This window comes from Macaca mulatta, chromosome 3, assembly GCF_049350105.2.
Source record: "Macaca mulatta isolate MMU2019108-1 chromosome 3, T2T-MMU8v2.0, whole genome shotgun sequence".
NCBI classification, from domain to species: domain Eukaryota; kingdom Metazoa; phylum Chordata; class Mammalia; order Primates; family Cercopithecidae; genus Macaca; species Macaca mulatta.
This window is the reverse complement of record NC_133408.1, coordinates 189,839,751-189,857,870: the sequence shown is the minus strand read 5'-3', so window position 1 is coordinate 189,857,870 and position 18,120 is coordinate 189,839,751. Positions and strand designations below refer to the sequence as shown.

The following is an 18,120-nucleotide window of genomic DNA, read 5'->3' as shown; positions in this document are numbered from 1 at the left end:
AAATAAACAAAATGATGATTGGAAAGTGATCTGCCATCTGCAAAGAATCATATCAATTTGTAGTGTTTTTATTACATGTAAATGAGCATTTTAGGTTTTTTGCCATTTTATCATACTTATATGTATGTGTCCATCTGAAGCTAATGTAAACTCTGTATGAGGAAAGTTTACCCTAGAAATTACTCCAAATATTGAAAATAACAAGTAGTAGTAAAATAATTTACTTTACCCTGCCTATCACAGCTGCCACCGATACCCATACACACTGCCCAGGGGCCCAGGTTCCAGTCAGCCCAGCCCACTACTGTCACCACCATGGCCCATGCATGCCACTTGGGGCTCTAAGGGCTGGCCCACCACTGCTACTGGCACTGCTAGTGCCACATACATCATCCAGGGGCCCAAGGACTGACCCACCAAATCTGCTGCTGTGGCCAACACACACCACCTGAGAGCCCCAATACTGGCCGACGTGGGTCCTCCACCTGCCACTATCAGTGTTTGTATATGCCACCCAGAGGACTGACTACTGACCCACATAGCCCATAGCCACCAATACTGGTGCCCATGTGCATCATCCAGGGTCCAAGGGTGAGCCCACTTGGTATCTCTGTCCCCAGGAAAACCTTACCACAGCCTTCACTAACAACCACAGGCTAAACCACTGAGGAACTTGCAGACATCACTGACATTGATTACAGTCAGAGAAATCATATGAAGACTACACTCCTGCACCTACCCAAAATCAAAGCCAAAGCATCCTACCCAATCAACACTAGAGATACATGTACAGAAAAAAGTCTTTCCCTATGAAAGCCAATGCATAAAATTGAAAGAAGCAACTGTTACACCAGATGCACAGACTGCAAAAACTCAAGAAACATTAAAAAGCAAGGGAACATAATATCTCCAAAGGAACGCAGTAATTCTCTAGTAACAGATCCCAAAAAAAAGAAAATCTTGGAATGCTTGAAGAGGAATTCAAAATAATGATCTTAAGGAACATCAACAATATAAAAGAGAACACAGATTGACAATACAAAAAAAACAGGAAAAAAAAATTCATGATCTGAATGAGAAATTCAATAAAGAGATAGATACTATTTTTAAAAAATAGAGAAGAACCAAATGGAAATCCTGGACCTGAATAATTCAATGAACAAAATATATAACCAAGAGCTTCGAAAAGAGACTAGATCAAGCAGAAGAAAGAATTTCTGAACTTTAAGGCAGGTCTTTTAAAATAATTCAGTCTGAAAAAAAAACTCTTTTAAGAATAAAGAAAGCCTATATGACACATGGGACACCATAAAGTAAACAAATACTTGAATTTTGAGAGTTCTAGAAAGAGACAAGATGGGAAAAGTCATAGAAAATCTATGTAATAAATAATAGCTGGAAACTTCCAAAGTATTGTGAGAGATATAGACATTCAGATACAGGAAACTTAAGATTCTCAAATAGTTTCAATCCAAAAACATCTTCTCTGAAGCATATTGTAGTCAAATTGTCAAAAGTCAAAGACAAAGAGAGAATTCTAAAAACAGCAAGAGAAAAGTGTCAAGTCAAATTTAAGGGAATCTCCATCAGACTAACACCATGTTTTATTAGCAGAAACCTTGCAGGTCGGGAGAGAATGGGATGATATATTCAAAGTGCTGGAAAAAATTTTTTTGGCCAAGAATACTATACCCAGCAACACTATCCTTCAGAAATGAGGGAGAAATAAAGCCTTTCCCATACAAGCCAAAACTAAGGTAATCTATTACCACTGGACCAACCCTATAAGAAATGCTTAATGGAGTCCTACTTCTGAAAGTGAAAGGACAGTATCTACCACCATGAAAATGCACAAAGTGTAAAACTCATTGGTAGAGCAGATATACAAATGAGAACAAGAAAGGAATCAAATGTTATTACTATAGAAAACCACCAAATTTCAAGGATAAACAATAAGAGTAAAATAAAGGAACAATGTGTCAGGCCTCTGAGCCCAAGCTAAGCCATCATATCCCCTGTGACCTGCACATATACATCCAGATGGCCTGAAGTAACTGAAGATCCACAAAAGAAGTGAAAATAGCCTTAACTGATGACATTCCACCATTGTGATTTGTTTCTGCTCCACCATAACCGATCAATGTACTTTGTAATCTCCCTCACCCTTAAGAAGTTTCCTTATAGTCTCCCCCACCCTTAATAAGGTTCTTTGTAATTCTCCCTACCCTTGAGAATGTACATTGTGAGATCCATCCCTGCCTGCAAAACATTGCTCCTAACTCCACTGCCTATCCCAAAACCTATAAGAACTAATGATAATCCCACCACCCTTTGCTGACCCCTTTTTCAGACTCAGTCTGCCTGCACCCAGGTGAAATAAACAGCCCTGTTGCTCACACAAAGCCTGTTGGTGGACTCTCTTCACACGGACGCATGAGACATTTGGTGATGAAGACCTGGGTCAGAGGGACTCCTTCAGGAGACCAGTCCTCTGTCCTCATCCTCACTCCGTGAAGAGATCCACCTACGACCTCAGGTCCTCAGACCAACCACCCAAGGAACATCTCACCAATTTCAAATCAGGTATGCGGTCTTTTCACTCTCTTCTCCAGCCTCTCTCGCTACCCTTCAATCTCCCTGTCCTTCCAATTCCAGTTCTTTTTCCTCTCTAGTAGAGAGAAAGGAGACACATTTTATCCGTGGACCCAAAACTCCGGCGCCAGTCATGGACTCAGGAAGACAGTCTTCCCTCGGTGTTTAATCACTGCGAGGATGCCTGCCTGATTATTCACCCACACTCCATGGGTGTCTGATCACCAAGGGGACACCTGCTTTGGTCATTCAGCCACATTCCCTTAGTGGCAAGTCAATTGCGTGGATGCCTGCTTTGGCTGCTCCCCACCCCCTTCTCCTTGTCTCTACTTTTCTCTTTAAACTTACCTCCTTCACTATGGGCAACCTTCCACCCTCCATTCCCTCTTCTTCTCCCTTAGCCTGTGTTCTCAAGAATTTAAAATCTCTTCAAGTCTCGCCTGACCTAAAATCTAAGCATCTCATTTTCTTCTGCAACACTGCTTGACTCCAATACAGACTTGACAATGGTTCTAAATGGCCAAACAATGGCACTTTTGATTTCTCCATCCTATAAGACCTAGATAATTTTTGTCAAAAAATGGGCAAATGGTCTGAGGTGCCTGACGTCCAGGCATTCTTTTACACATTGGTCCCTCCCTAATCTCTGCTCCCAATGTGACTCATCCCAAATCTTTCTTCTTTCTCTCCTGTCTGTTCCTTCAGTCTCCACCCCAGTTCTGAGTCCTTTGAATCCTTCTTTTCTATGGACTCATCTGACCTCTCCCCTTCTCCCCAGGCTGCTCCTTGCCAGGCCGAGCCAAGTCCCAATTCTTCTTCAGCCTCTGCTCCCCCACCGTATAATCCTTCTATCACCTCCCCTCCTCACACCCAGTCTGGCTTACAGTTTCGTTCTGCAACTAGCCCTCCCCCACCTGCCCAACAATTTACTCTTCAAGAGGTGGCTGGAGCTAAAGGCATAGTCAAAGCTAATGCTCCTTTTTTCTTTATCCAACCTCTCCCAAATCAGTTAGCATTTAGGCTCTTTTTCATCAAATATAAAAACCCAGCCCAGTTCATTGCCCATTTGGCAACAACTCTTAGATGCTTTACTGTCCTATAACCCAGAGGAAGGCCATCTTATTCTCAATATGCATTTTATTACCCAATCCACTCCTTACATTAGAAAAAGCTCCAAAACTTAGATTCCGGCCCTCAAACCCCACAATAGGACCTAATTAACCTTGCCTTCAAGGTGTATAATAATGGAGTAGAGGCAGCCAAGTAGCAATGTATTTCTGAGTTACAGCTACTTGCCGCCGCTGTAAGACAACCCACAACCACGTCTCTAGCATACAAAAACTTCAAAACATCCAAGCCACAGCTCCCAGGGGCTCCTTCAAAACATTCTCATGGACTTTGCTTCACATGCCAAAAGCCTGGTCACTGGGCCTCAGAATGCCCACAGCCTGGGATTCCTCCTAAGCCATCCCTTGTCTGTGCAGGACCCCACTGGAGGTCTGACTGTCCAACTCACATCGCCACTGCTCCTAAACCCCTGGAGCCCAAACCCAATGTTCCTTGGCTGACTCCTTCCCAAATCTCCTTGGCTTAGTAGCTGAAGACTGACACTGCCTGATCACCTTGGAAGCCCCCTGGACCATCACAGATGCCAAGCTTCAGGTAACTCTTAGAGTGAAAGGTAAGTCCATCCCCTTCTTAATCAATACGGGGGCTACCCACTCCACATTACCTCTTTTCAAAGGCCTGTTTCCCTTGCCTCCGTAACTGTTGTGGGTGTTGATGGCCAGGCTTCTAAACCTCTTAAAACTCCCAACTCTGGTGCCAACTTGGACAATACTCTTTTAAGCACTCCTTTTTAGTTATCTTCACCTGCCCAGTTCCCTTATTAGGTCGAGGCATTTTAACTAAATTATCTGCTTCCCTGACTATTCCTAGGCTACAGCCACATCTCATTGCCACCATTTTCCCCAGTTCAAAGCCTCCTTCGCATCTTCCTCTCCTATCCCCACACCATAACCCACAAGCATAGGACATCTCTACTCCCTCCCTGGCAACTGATCATATGCCCATTACTATCTCAGTAAAACTTAATCACCCTTACCTGACTCAATGCCAATATCCCATCCCACAGCAGGCTTTAAAAGGATTAAAGCCTGTTATGACTCACCTGTTACAGCATGGCCTTTTAAAGCCTATAAACTCTTACACTTCCCCCATTTTACCTGTACAAAAACCAGACAAATCTTACAAGTTAGTTCAGGATCTGTGCCTTATCAACCAAATTATCTTGCCTATCCACCCCAAAGTGCCAAACCCATATACTTTCCTGTCCTGAATACCTCCCTCCACAACCCCTCCACGACCCATTATTCTGTTCTGGATCTCAAACATACTTTCTTTACTATTCCTTTGTATCCTTCATCCCAGCCTCTCTTCTCTTTCACTTGGACTGACCCTGACACCCATCAGGCTCAGCAACTTACCTAGGCTGCACTGCAGCAAGGCTTTGTGGATAGCCCCCATTACTTCAGTCAAGCCCAAATTTCTTCCTCTTCTGTTACCTATCTCAGCATAATTCTTCATGAAAACACATGTGCTCTCCCTGCTGATCGTGTCCAGCTAATCTCCCAAACCCCAACCACTTCTACAAAATAATGACTCCTTTCCTTCCTAGGCATGGTTAGGTACTTCCGCCTTTGGATATCTAGTTTTACCATCCTGACTAAACCATTATGTAAACTCACAAAAGCAAACCTAACTGACCCCATAAATCCGAAATCCTTTCCCCACTCCCCTTTCCATTCCTTAAAAAACAGCCCTAAAAGCTGCTCCCACACTAACTCTCCCTAACTCATCCCAACTTTTTCATTACACACAGCCAAAGTGCAGGGCTGTGTGGTCAAAATTCTTACACAAGAGTCAGGACCACACCCTGTAGCCTTTCTATCTAAAAAACTTGACCTTACTGTTTTAGGCTGGCCTCCACCCCCATGACTGTATCTCTCTAATCCACCTAGCATTCACTCAATTTCACCATATTTCCTCCTTTCCTGTTCCTCACCCTGATCATACTTGTTTTATTGATGGCAGTTCCACCAGGCCTAATTGTCATTCACCAGCAAAGGCAGGCTATGCTATAGTATCTTGCACACCTATCATTGAGGCTACTGCTCTGCCCCCCAACCCACTACCTCTCAGCAAGCCAAACTCATTGCCTTAACTCAAGCCCTCACTCTTGCAAAAGGACTACGCATCAATATTTATACTGACTCTAAATATGCCTTCCATATCCTGCACCACCATGCTGTTATATGGGCAGAAAGAGGTTTCCTCACTACACAAGGGTCCTCCATCATTAATGCCTCTTTAATAAAAACTCTTCTCAAGGCCACTTTACTTCTAAAGGAAGTTGTAGTCATTCACTGCAAGGGCCATCAAAAGGCATTAGATCCCATCACTCAGGGCAATGCTTGTGCTGATAAGGTGGCTAAAGAAGCAGCTAATGTTCCATCTTTTATCCCTTATGGCAGTTTTTCTCCTTCTCATGGGTCACTCCCACCTACTCTCCCACTGAAACTTCCACCTATCAATCTCTTCCCACATAAGGCAAATGGTTCTTGGACCAAGGAAAATAATCTACTTCCAGCCTCACAGGCCCATTCTATTCTGTCATCATTTCAAAACCTCTTCCATGTACATTACAAGCCTGCCTCTTAGAACCTCTTATTTCCTTTCTACCATGGAAATCTATCCTCAAGGAAATCACTTCTCAGTGTTCCATCTGCTATTCTACTACTCCTCAGGGATTGTTCAGGCCCTCTCCCTTCCCTACACATCAAGCTCGGGGATTTGCCCCCACCCAGGACTGGCCAATTGACTTTACTCACATGCTTCAAGTCAGGAAACTAAAATACCTCTTGGTCTAGGTAGACACTTTCACTGGATGGGTAGAGGCCTTTCCCACAGGGTCTGAGAAGGCCCCACGGTCATTTTTTCCCCTCTGTCAGACATAATTCCTTGGTTTGGCCTTCCCACCTCTATACAGTCTGATAACAGACTGGCCTTTATTAGTCAAATCACCCAAGCAGTTTTTCAGGCTCTTGGTATTCAGTGGAATCTTCATACCCCTTACCGTCCTCAATCTTCAGGAAAGGTAGAATGAACTAATGGTCTTTTAAAAACACTCTTCACCAAGCTCAGCCTCATACTTAGAAAGGAGGACTCTGACAAGGATAGAGCCCAAAAACTCACTAAACAAGCAAGTAATTATGCTGAATCCCCTTGGGCACTCTGTAATTGGATGTCCTGAGTCCTCCCAATTCTTAGTCCTTTAATACCTGTTTTTCTCCTTCTCTTATTTGGACCTTGTGTCTTCCATTTAGTTTCTCGATTCATCCAAAACCATATCCAGGCCATCACCAATCATTCTATATGACAAATGATTCTTCTAACAACCCCACAATATCACCCCTTACCACAAAATCTTCCTTCAGCTTAATCTCTCCCACTCTAGGTTCCTACATCACCCCTAATCCCGCTCGAAGCAGCCCTGAGAAATGTCGCCCATTATCTCTCCATACCACTCCAAAAAATTTTTGCTGCCCCAACACTTCAATACCATTTTATGTTATTTTTCTTATTAATATAAAAAGGCAGGTATGTCAGGCCTCTGAGCCCAAGCTAAGCCATCATATCCCCTGTGACCTGCACGTATACATCCAGATGGCCTGAAGTAACTGAAGATCCACAAAAGAAGTGAAAATAGCCTTAACTGATGACATTTCCCCATTGTGATTTATTTCTGCCTCACCCTAACTGATCAATGTACTTTGTAATCTCCCCCAACCTTAAGAAGTTTCTTTATAGTTTTCCCCACCTTAAGAAGGTTCTTTGTAATTCTCCCCACCCTTGAGAATGTACATCGTGAGATCCACCCCTTGGCCATAAAACGTTGCTCCTAACTCCACCACCTATCCCAAAACCTATAAGAACTAATGATAATCCCACCATCGTTTGCTGACTCCTTTTTTGGACTCAGCCCACCTTTACCCGGGTGAAATAAACAGCCTTGTTGCTCACACAAAGCCTGTTCATGGACTGTCTTCACATAGACACGTGAGACACAATGGATATATAAAACAATCCAAAAACAACAAAATGACAGGAGTAAGTTCATCTATCAGTAACAACCTTAAATGTAAATGGTTTAAATTCACCAATTTAAAGGTATAGACTGGCTGAATGGAATATAAAACAAGACCTAACTATATGCTGCTTACAAGAAATTCACTTCCTCTGTAAAACACATAGAATGAGAGTGAAGGGATTAAAAAAAAAGATATCCCACCCAAACAGAAACCAAAAACATGCAGGAGTAGCTATACTTAAATCAGACAAAACAGACTTTAAATCAAAAACATAAAGACACAAAGAAGATTATATTATGATAGATCAATTGAGCAAGACAGTATAATGACTATATTTGTGCACCTAATACAGAAATGTCAAGCAAATATTGTTAGGGCTACAGAGAGAGATAGACCCCAATACAATAATAGGTAGAGACTTCAATACCCCAGTTTCAACATTGGACAGATAATCTAGATAGGAAATTAACAAAGAAACATAGGACTTAATCTACACTGCAGATCATGTGGACTCAACAGATGTTTACAGAACATTTCCTCCAACGCACTTTCTTCTTATCAACACATGGAGAATTCTCCAAGCTAGACCATCTGTTATGTCAGCATTATCCTGATATGATTTGAGCATATAATTTATTAGCTCCAATGGTGCTTAAGGTATCAGTAGCCAATATGGGTTATTGTGTGGAGCCTTTGGCAGGCCCTTATAGATAACTCACAGTATAAACCCTAAAGATTTTGGAGCAAGGCCCTGTTATCGTCTATGAATAACTAGTCACCTTTTGGGAAACAACTTTTGGCCTGCCACTGGGCCTTAGTAGACACTGAACACTTAACCATGGGCCACCAAGTTGGCATGAGTATATAGTAAAGTATATAGTAAAGTTGGGTGTGCACGGAAGGACTCCATCATCAGCTGGAAGTGGTATATATGAGACTGGACCTAACTAGGCCCTAAAGGCACAAGTTACATGAAAAAGTAGCCCAACTGCCCATGATCCCTACTCCTGCTATACTGCCTTATCTCTCCCAATCTGCACTCACGACCTCATAGGGGAGTTTCCTACAATGAATTGACAGAGGAAGAGAAAATTCAGAGCTAGTTTACAGATAGTCCTACACAATATGCAGGCACTACCCAAAGTGGACAGCTTCATCACTATAGCACCAATCTGGGACATTTCTGAAGGACAGTAGTCAAGGAAAATCCTCCCAATGGGCAGAACTTTAAGCAGTGTACCTGGTTGTTCATTCTGTTTGAAAGGAGATATGGCAAGATACAATTATATACCAATTCATGGACTGTGGCCAATGGTTTGGCTGAATGGTCAGGGACCTTGAAGAAACATGATTAGAAAATTGGTAACAAGAAAGTCTGGGGAAGAAGTATGTGGATAGACCTCTTGGAATGAGTGAAAAACATGAAGAAAACATGAAGACATTTAGTCCCATATGAATGCTTACCAAAGGGTGATTTCAGCAGAGGAAGATTTTATTAAAATAATCATCAAATTGATAAAATGACCCATTCTGTGGATACCAGTCAGCCTCTTCCCCCAGCCACCCCTGACATCATCCAATATGCTCATAAACAAAGTGGCCATGCTGGCAGAGGTGAAGATTATACATGGGCCCAGCAACATGGTCTTCCATTCACTAAGGCCAATCTGGCTATGGCCACCACTGAGTACCCAATCTACTAGCAGCAGAGGCTAACACCAAGTCCCTGATATGGCACCATTCCCCAGGGTTATCAGCAAGCTACCTACGGCAGATTGATTTCATTGGACCACTTCAAACATGAAAGAGGGAGTATTTTGTTCTTATCAAAATAGACACTTACTCTGAATATGGATTTGCCTTCCCTGCATACAATGCTTTTGCCAAAACTACCATCCTTGGGCTTACATAAAACTTTACCTATTGTTACAGTTTTCCATACAGGCTTACTTCACAGGAACTCACTCCAAGGAACTCACTTCACAGCAAATAAAGTGAGGCAATGAGCCCATGTTCATGGAATTCACTGGTCTTACCACGTTCCCTGCCATCCTGAAGGAGCTGAATTGATAAAAAAGTGGAATGGCCTTCTGAAGATTCAGTTATAGCACCAGTTACATGACAATACCACCTTGTAGGACTGGGGCAAGGTTCTCCAGGAGGCTCTACATGCTCTGAATCAGCATCCAATATATGACGCTATTTCTCCCATAGCCAAGATTCATGGGTCCAGGAATCAAGGGGTAGAAACGGGAGTGGTACCACTTGCTATTACTCCTAGTGACCCACTAGTAACATTTTTGCTTCCCATCCTCAAGGCTTTATGCTGGCCTAAAGGTCTTAGTTCCAAAAGAAGAAATGCTTCCACTTGGAGATACCACAATGACTCCATTGAACTGGAAGTTAAGAATGCCACCTGGCCACTTTGGGCTCCTCATTCCTCTAAATCAACAGGCCAAGAAGGGAGTTTTGGTATTGGGGGGGTGATTGATCCTTACTACCAAGGGGAAACTGGACTACTACTCTACAATGGAGGTAAGAAAGAATATGGAATACAAGAAATCCCTTAGAGCATCTCTTAGTATTGCCACATCCTATGATTAAAGTCAATGGAAAATTACAACAACCCAATCCAGGCAGGGCTACTAATAACTCAGATTTTTAAGGAATAAAGGTCTGGGTCAGCCTCCACCTCCCCAGATAAAAAACCACAACCAGCTGAGCTCACTGATGATGGTAAAAGGAAAACAGCATGGGTGGGAAAAGGAGGTAATTATCAAAACCAGTTATGACCACACGACCAGTTACAGGAATGAGGATTATAATTCTTGTGAGTATTTCCTCCTTATTTTGTAATGAATGTATGTGTGTCAAATATATTTGTTTTCTTCCCTCTCTTATCTCTTTAACATGTAACATAAGACGTATTGATTTTACATTATAATATTTAAGTATGGTTAACTTTACATCATAGTATTTAAGTTATAGGATATCAAAGAGAAGGATAAAAGAACTTTATTTCTTTTTCTGGAGAAGGAATTAGTGCATATCAGTTGTATGCAGGACAGTTGTATCCTGTTAGATGGATTTATGACCTTGTTATTGTCTTTAATTGGGAGATTAAGTGTAGTTTAAGGAGAAGTGTATGGATTCCAGGTGGATAAGGTAAGGACGTGTGCTGGTTAATTTTATGAGTCAATTCGTCTGGGTTATGGAGCCTAGATAGTTAGTCAAACATTATTCCGAATGTTTCTGTGAGGGTGTTTTGGGATAAGATTTACATTAAAAATCAGTGGACTCTGGGTAAAGCAGATTGCCCTCACTAGTGGGGGTGGGCCTCATCCAATCAGTTGAAGACCTGATTAGAATAAAAGGCTTACCTGCCCCAAGCAAGAAGGAATCATTTAGCAGATGGCCTTTGGACTTCATCTGCCACATTGGCTCTTCCTGGTTCTACAGCAGGTTGCCTTTGGACCTAAACAGCAATTCTTTCCTGAGTCTCCAGCCTACCAGCCTCCCCCATCAGATTTTGGTCTCACCAAGTCTCCACAATCATGTAGGCCAATTCCTCAAATAAATATCTTACACACACACACACACACACACACACACACCATTCATTCTGTTTCTCTAGAGAACCCTGGCTAACACACACGGGAAAGGTGCTAAAGTGCTCAGTGCCTTACATCTGAGCAAGACAGAAGTGGTGAGGAGTTGAAGGAACCAGGCATGTGGCTCTCTGAGGAAAGAGTGTTGCAGGCAGAGGGAGCAGCAAGTTCAAAGGCCAGGGCCTGTTGGGGAAGGAGCAAGGAAGGCAGTGCAGCTGGAGTGGAGAGTGGCCGAGTGCAGCTCAAAGAACTGCCCATGAGCAAGGTAGAGCCTGTGGGACTTGCTGGGACTTGGGCCTCAGGGTGTCTGCATCTCTTCAGACCTTAATCTCATCAGACCTTCAAGATCTTACCAATCTGATAGGGGTAAAACAGTATTTCACAAATGTTTTCAGCTGTCAGAATTTATATTTTACATTTTTTCATGTGCTTGTTGGCTGTTTGGGCTGGCCCTTCTGTGAATTTTTAGTTAATATTATTTTCCCATTTGTCCCTATGGGTATTTGTATAATTTATTGATTTGTAGAAATGATGTATATGTTCTGGTTACTAAACCTTTGTTGATTCTACACATTTCATAGATCTTTTCACAGTCTGTGGCCTATTTTTAGGTTTCTAAATATGTCTTTTGTCATACACACAAAAACACTAAATTTTAATCTACTCTTATCAACCCTTTGTTTCATAATTTAAGCACTGTTGCTGGGAACAGGCCCCAAGCCTAGCCATAAATAGGCCATGAGAAACTGGCCATAAACAAGATCTCTGCAGCACTGTGACATGCTCATGATGGCTATGACACACATGCTGGAGATTGCTGGTTTACCAGAATGAGGGCAAGGAACACCTGGCCCACCCAGGGCAGAAAATCAAGGCATTCTTAAACCACAAACAATGGCATGAGTGATCTGTGCCTTAAGGACATGTTCCTGCTGCAGATAACAAGCCAGAACCTGTCCCTTTGTTCTCCGTAAAGAATACTTTTAGTTAATCTATAAACTGCAGAAACGACGGGCTTACTGTCAATAAATAGGTGGGTGAAACACTGTTTGAGACTCTCAGCTGTGAAGGCCGCCAGCCCCCTGATCCCACTCTGCACTCTATTTCTGTGTCTGTGTCTTCATTCCTCTCGCACCACTGGGTTGGGGTCTCCACAACCGAGCTGGTCTCAGTGCATTGTGCATTTTTTTCTTTAAAAATTCTGTTTTTATCATGATATCAAAGAGATATTCTTTACTTTCTTCTAAATATTTCTTACTCAATTTAGAACTTTAATCTCTCTGGAATTTGTTTTTGTGTATAGTATGAGGTAGGCAACTAATTTTATCCTTTTTCCATCTTGAACAAAATGACACTGTTGATTGGCCAAACAAACTAACCCCCTTCTCTTTTACACATCACCCACTATAAATGTTGGGGAGGGGGATCTGAGTACTCTCTGTTGTAGACAGAATGGTCACCAAGGTGTCCATGTGCTAATTCCCAGAATCTGTGGCTGTGTTACTTTACATGGAAAAAGGGACTTTGCCAATGTTATTAAGAATTTCGAGACAGATAATCTTGGATCATCCAGGTGGGCTCAGTGGTCTGTAGGAGGGTCCTTATAACAGGGATACAGGAAAGTCAGAGTGAGAAGGAGATGTGAGGACAGAGGCAGAGGTCACAGAGACAGAGGGACTTAAAGATGCCACATTGCTAGCTTTAAAGATGGAGGAAGGAGCAGGCACCAGGAGTCAAGGGGATGCAGATGGCTTCTAGAAGGTGGAAAAGGCAAGGAAATGGAGTATTCCGTAGAACCTGCAGAAGGACCACATTCCTGCCCAGAAAACCTTGATTTCAGGACTTTTGACCTCCAGAACTGTAAAATAAATTGGTGGGCTTTTAGCCACTAAGTTTGTGGCAATTTGTTACAGCAGCAGTAGGAAACTAATACACTCTCTCTCCCAGCTTCCCTTTTAACTAGGGTTGTCTATGTGACCCAGCTCTACCAGATGATAGTTACATGAAAGTCTGCTTGGAAATTCTGGGAATATTAGTACTATTTCCTTGGTGATAGAGACAGACTCAAGTAGACAGCTCCTGTTGTCATCTCCTCCCCCTTCTTCTTGCATGGGATTGAAGTGTGATATCTGGGATTGTGGCAGATAGTATGGGGCAATAAGGTCACAAATATTAAAACAAAAAGTCAACATTGCACCACCAAACAGAAAGATAAAAGGCACCTGGATTTCTACTGCTATCACTGAGCTCCCAGAACATCCCAGAGACCAACCCTTTGTTAAATGAGCACTTAATATTCTAATGATTTAAGAGCTTGTTAATCAAAGTGCAATTCACAGAGTAGCAACATCGCCAAGAACTGGTATCTCATTAGAACTGCAGAATCAGACCCTGCCCCAGATGTACTGAATCAGAATCTATAATTTAACAAGACCTAGGTTATTCTCATGAGCATTTAAGTTTAACAAGCTCTGGTTAAGCCACCTTTAGTTAAAATTGAGCATTCCTAAATGATCCCACATGAAGAGCCAAGCTTCCCAGCAGCATTTACTGAATAGTCCATGCTTTCTCCAATGATTCTATCAGATGCCAAGTGCCCGTAGGTCCACAGTTCTATCCCTAGGTTCTCTGTTTTGTCCACTGGACTCTTAGTGTATTCCTGAACCAGAATGCCTTCATTACCAAACGCCAATATTACTTAATTAGTATAACTTTAGTATAACTTTAAAATAAGTCTTAGTTAACTGATTGAGCAACTCCCAACACCTTGCTATTATTCGAAACTGTCTTGGCTCCTCTCAGCTTTTTAATCTGATATAGGACTTTTAAAATCTGCTGTCAGTTTCTTTAAGTCCTGTTGAAATGCTGAATGCCATTGCATTGCATTTTAGCTTTGTTGTTGTCTTTCCCTCTACTCTTTGTTGTCTTTCCCTCCATTCTTTGTTGTCTTTCCCTCCATTCTTTTTTGTTGACCAGTTTTAAATATGTTCTAATTTCAATTATGATTTCTTTTTGACCCAAAGGTAAAAGAAGTGACTACTAAATTTCAAAATGTATTGAGACATTGGCCACCTTTTTACTTATTTCAAATGCTGCATTGTGACCAGAGAACAATGTCTGTATAAACTATTTGTCATTGGTTGAGATTTACTTTTTGGCTCAGTAAAACTTTTGTAGGTGTTCCTGTAGGCTCTTAAAGAATGTGCAGCCTGTTACTGTGGTACCTTCCAGAATCAAGGCCCCATCCCTCCGCTGCCACCTTAGCTACAGCTTCTCAGATGGTCCAGCACACCCTTGCCTGCACCCCATCCTCCTGTCTGCCTGGAACGTTCCTACCCATTCTCCATCGCTTAGTCCAAGGACTCTGAGGCTCCATGTCAAGCCTTTCCTGACTTTTCCAGATTGAACTTGTCATCAGCTCTTCTTTGGACTTCTGCAGTAATATTAACACTGCTCCCCTGTTTCCACCCTTCTCCTGCTGTCTAATGTCCATGAATAGCCACAGTTCTCCTCTCCTGTTAAAACAAGAGACAGGTGATGTCACGCTTCATTCCAAAACCCTCCAATGGCTCTTCACTCATTCAAAGTAAAAGACAAAGCCTTTATAGTGGTCACGAGACCCTGTCTTGCGCCCAGCTGCCCTCTGACCTCATTTCCCACTCCCTTCCCCTCACTTTGTCTGCCACAGTCATGTCAGCCGGCGCTATTCTTCAAACATGCTTGCTGTTCATCTGAACTGGGGCATTCTCCCTTGCAGACACGTGCACTTCCCTTAGGTCTCTACCACACTGTCCCCTTGGTACAGGAGACCATCTCCATCCTCCATCCGCTACTAAAGAGCTGTCCGTGCCTCTGTGCCCCACTGACACCCCCGCCCCATACCCAGCACCCACCACTGCCACCCCAAGAGCTGTCCACCTCTCTGTGCCCCACTGGTACCCCCTCCACATACCCAGCACCCACCACTGCCACCCTAAGAGCTGTCCGTGCCTCTGTGCCCCACTGACACCCCCGCCCCATACCCATCACCCACCACTGCCACCCTAAGAGCCGTCCACCCCTCGGTGCCCCACTGGTACCCTCCCCATACCCAGCACCCACTACTGCCACCATAAGAGTCATGACTCCTCTGTGCCGCAGCTGCACCCCCGCCCCGTACCCAGCACCCACTACTGCCACCCTTCACATCTGCATTTACTTGCTTAATGCTTTTTAGTCTCCCACCACTAGAGGTGAGTTCCGTGAGAATAAGGACTTGCTCTGTTTTTCTCACCACCATATCTACAACATAGAGAAAGTATCTGATAAATACTTGTTTCTGGGTTGATGGTTATTGACTTGAAAAACAAGCAAAATGCAGCAGATACGCCAAAGACAGTGAAGAGTGGGAAAGTCCTTTAGCCCTTTTTCTGTGCAGTGATTTGGTGGTTCATACCTTTTCAAAAAATGGGGTCTGTGGCACTCAGGGAAGAGGCCGCACTGCAGGGAATGACCCAGGGAGGTAGTAAAGGCAGTGGCACAGCTCACTTTCAAAAAGGGCGAGGCGAAGCCCATGAGGGCCTTGACAGAGGCCTCTCTCTGGAATCATCTGGATGGCTGCACGGCACAAGGCAGAGCCCACCACAGCCTCAAACACCTCAGAACCGCAGAACCATCCACCAGGGGAAAAATACTTCTGGTGGGTTCAAACCTAATCAGCACCAGGGTCTTCTAAGATCATCTTTCACCCAGATACACCCTATGGAGAGAAGCTTTCACGCTAATGCCCTATCTCTATCTCCTGTCTGTCCTCAATTTTCTAAATAACATTGATTCTATCTGATATTATTTATTATTTTATAATTATTTATTAATTTTATTTTTAAATTTCTAAATTTTCTCTGTACTACCCCTGGTACAAAGCTCCATAATGGCATATGCCAAAACTCCAAACATGCCTGTTTTGTTCTGTGTCCCCAGGCCCTAACATTGTGCCTGGCATGTAGTATATGCTCAATACGTGGTGTTAAATGAATGGTCGATCACAGGAGAGACAGAAATATGAAGAAAAGAAGAAAAACGGTTTTTAGAACTGAGAGGAAGGCCGAGCACAGTGGCTCACTCCTGTAATCCCAACACTTTCGGAGGCCAAGGCGGGCAGATCCCTTGAGATCAGGAATTTGAGACCAGCCTAGTCAACATGATGAAACCCCATATTTATTAAAAGTACAAAAATTAGCCGGGCATGGTGGTGGGTGCCTGTAGTTCCAGCTACTTGGGAGGCTGAAGCAGGAGAATTGCTTGAAATCTGGAAGGCAGAGGTTGCAGTGAGCTGAGATCACACCACTGCACTCCACCCTGGGCGACAGAGCGAGACTCCGTCTCAAAGCAAAAAAAAAAAAAAAGAACTGAGAAGCAGACAAAAGAGATGTCACTTTGAATAGTAAAAGGGAAGTGACTTAAATTGTGTGTGTGTGTATATATATATATATGCAAGTGAAGTGAGATGTCTCTGCAAATTAATGTAAGAAAAAAAGACACTAGTGAGTAAACAGCAAGCTGAAGGAAGCAGAGGCCTCCCACAGGCCTGAAGAAGAAAGAAATTTCTTTCCCAATTAGGCGGCACAGCCTTGCATGGTTCCCCAGCAGAGTATGACCAAACCGATGAATCTTTGCTGGACTCCTGCCTGCAGCTCCACATGATGTCAAGACCTGCACACACACGCACACACACATGCACGCACACATGCACACTCCTACCACACATACAGCTTCCCAGCTGGTAGCCCTTCAGCCCAGCATGTAGAAAGTGCACTTAAGGACAAAAAGGAACCCAAACTCACCCTCCCTCACGCTCTGCCAGCCCACGTTTCCCTCTGCTCAATCTCCCAGGCCACTCTGGAGGCCCCAGCAGAGCAACTGAGAGAAAAAGAGAGCGTTCTTCCTGTAATTCACTGAAGACTGTAAAGGCAGCCTCCGCCTCCTTCTCAGGAAACAGCCCAAGGCAAATGTGGACTCAGGCATCTGAGCACAGCGTCCAGCCATGCGAGGATTCATCCCACATCTAGTCACAGTTCCCACTTATAGAGCAGGGTGGTCAGAGATGGCTCCAGAGCCCAGCGTGGGGGAGACCTTAGGCCCAGCCCAGCAGGGCAACCATCAAGAGGAAGGGAAGGGGTTAACTGCTGAGGGCCAGGTTGGCTGAAATGTAGATGAAATGAGAAATACTGTTTTTGGTAAGGTATTGACCCCTCCAATGCCCAGTTCACAGAATCCTAACTGTGCAAGGGGCAGGAAATACCAGAAAAGCAGACATGGAAAAATCAGCATCCCCCCACCCCCTGCTTTAGGAGCGCCGCTGGCTTCCTCCTGGGGGCTGCTCTGCGGCACCATCTAGCTTCATGGGACTTCTGACAGGCTCCTTCCGCCTGCTTCTTCCTCCCTTCTGCCAGCCTCAGCCCTCCTCCTCTTCAGGGCTCACGCCCACTCCCCCACGCAACTTCTGTCAGGACAGCCACTCTCACCGATGTCTGGGAATGTGCCTCTGTCCCCATCCTGCGGAATCTGCTCCCCACCAGGCTGGGGAGACACGCTTTGGACCAGGAGGAAAGCTTTCCAGGGTCCCTGCGATCCAACCCCACAAGCAGCCTCTTCTCCCATGGCTGAACAGGCGACCTTCCCGGTGCCAAGCCCATCCTCCCCCACAGCTATGCACCAGCACACACATCTACACACGTGTGCACACGTCACACATGCACTGCAGTCCTGTCCCATGGCGTCCCAGTCTCCAG

The 18,120-nt window shown here is 43.9% G+C and overlaps 1 protein-coding gene across 4 annotated transcripts in view; it reads right to left on the bottom strand.

Moving 5' to 3' along the window:
- Positions 1 to 18,120, bottom strand: part of GIMAP8 (GTPase, IMAP family member 8) — a 33,177-nt gene that overhangs the window by 14,421 nt on the left and 636 nt on the right. The window contains exons 1-2 of one of the 4 annotated variants that reach the window (XM_077997711.1): positions 17,173 to 17,289; positions 11,123 to 11,217 (exon numbers count right to left, since the gene is read on the bottom strand). The exons of 1 other annotated variant lie outside the window; for it this stretch is intronic. Coding sequence is in view for 1 of the 3 variants with exons in the window: in XM_077997709.1 (XP_077853835.1) it covers positions 17,854 to 18,056 (203 nt within the window). In the remaining 2 variants the exon portion in view is untranslated. Of the gene's footprint in view, positions 1 to 11,122; positions 11,218 to 17,172; positions 18,092 to 18,120 lie in introns of those variants that run through there. 2 more of the 4 variants (XM_077997709.1, XM_015135271.3) reach the window with 2 other exon arrangements.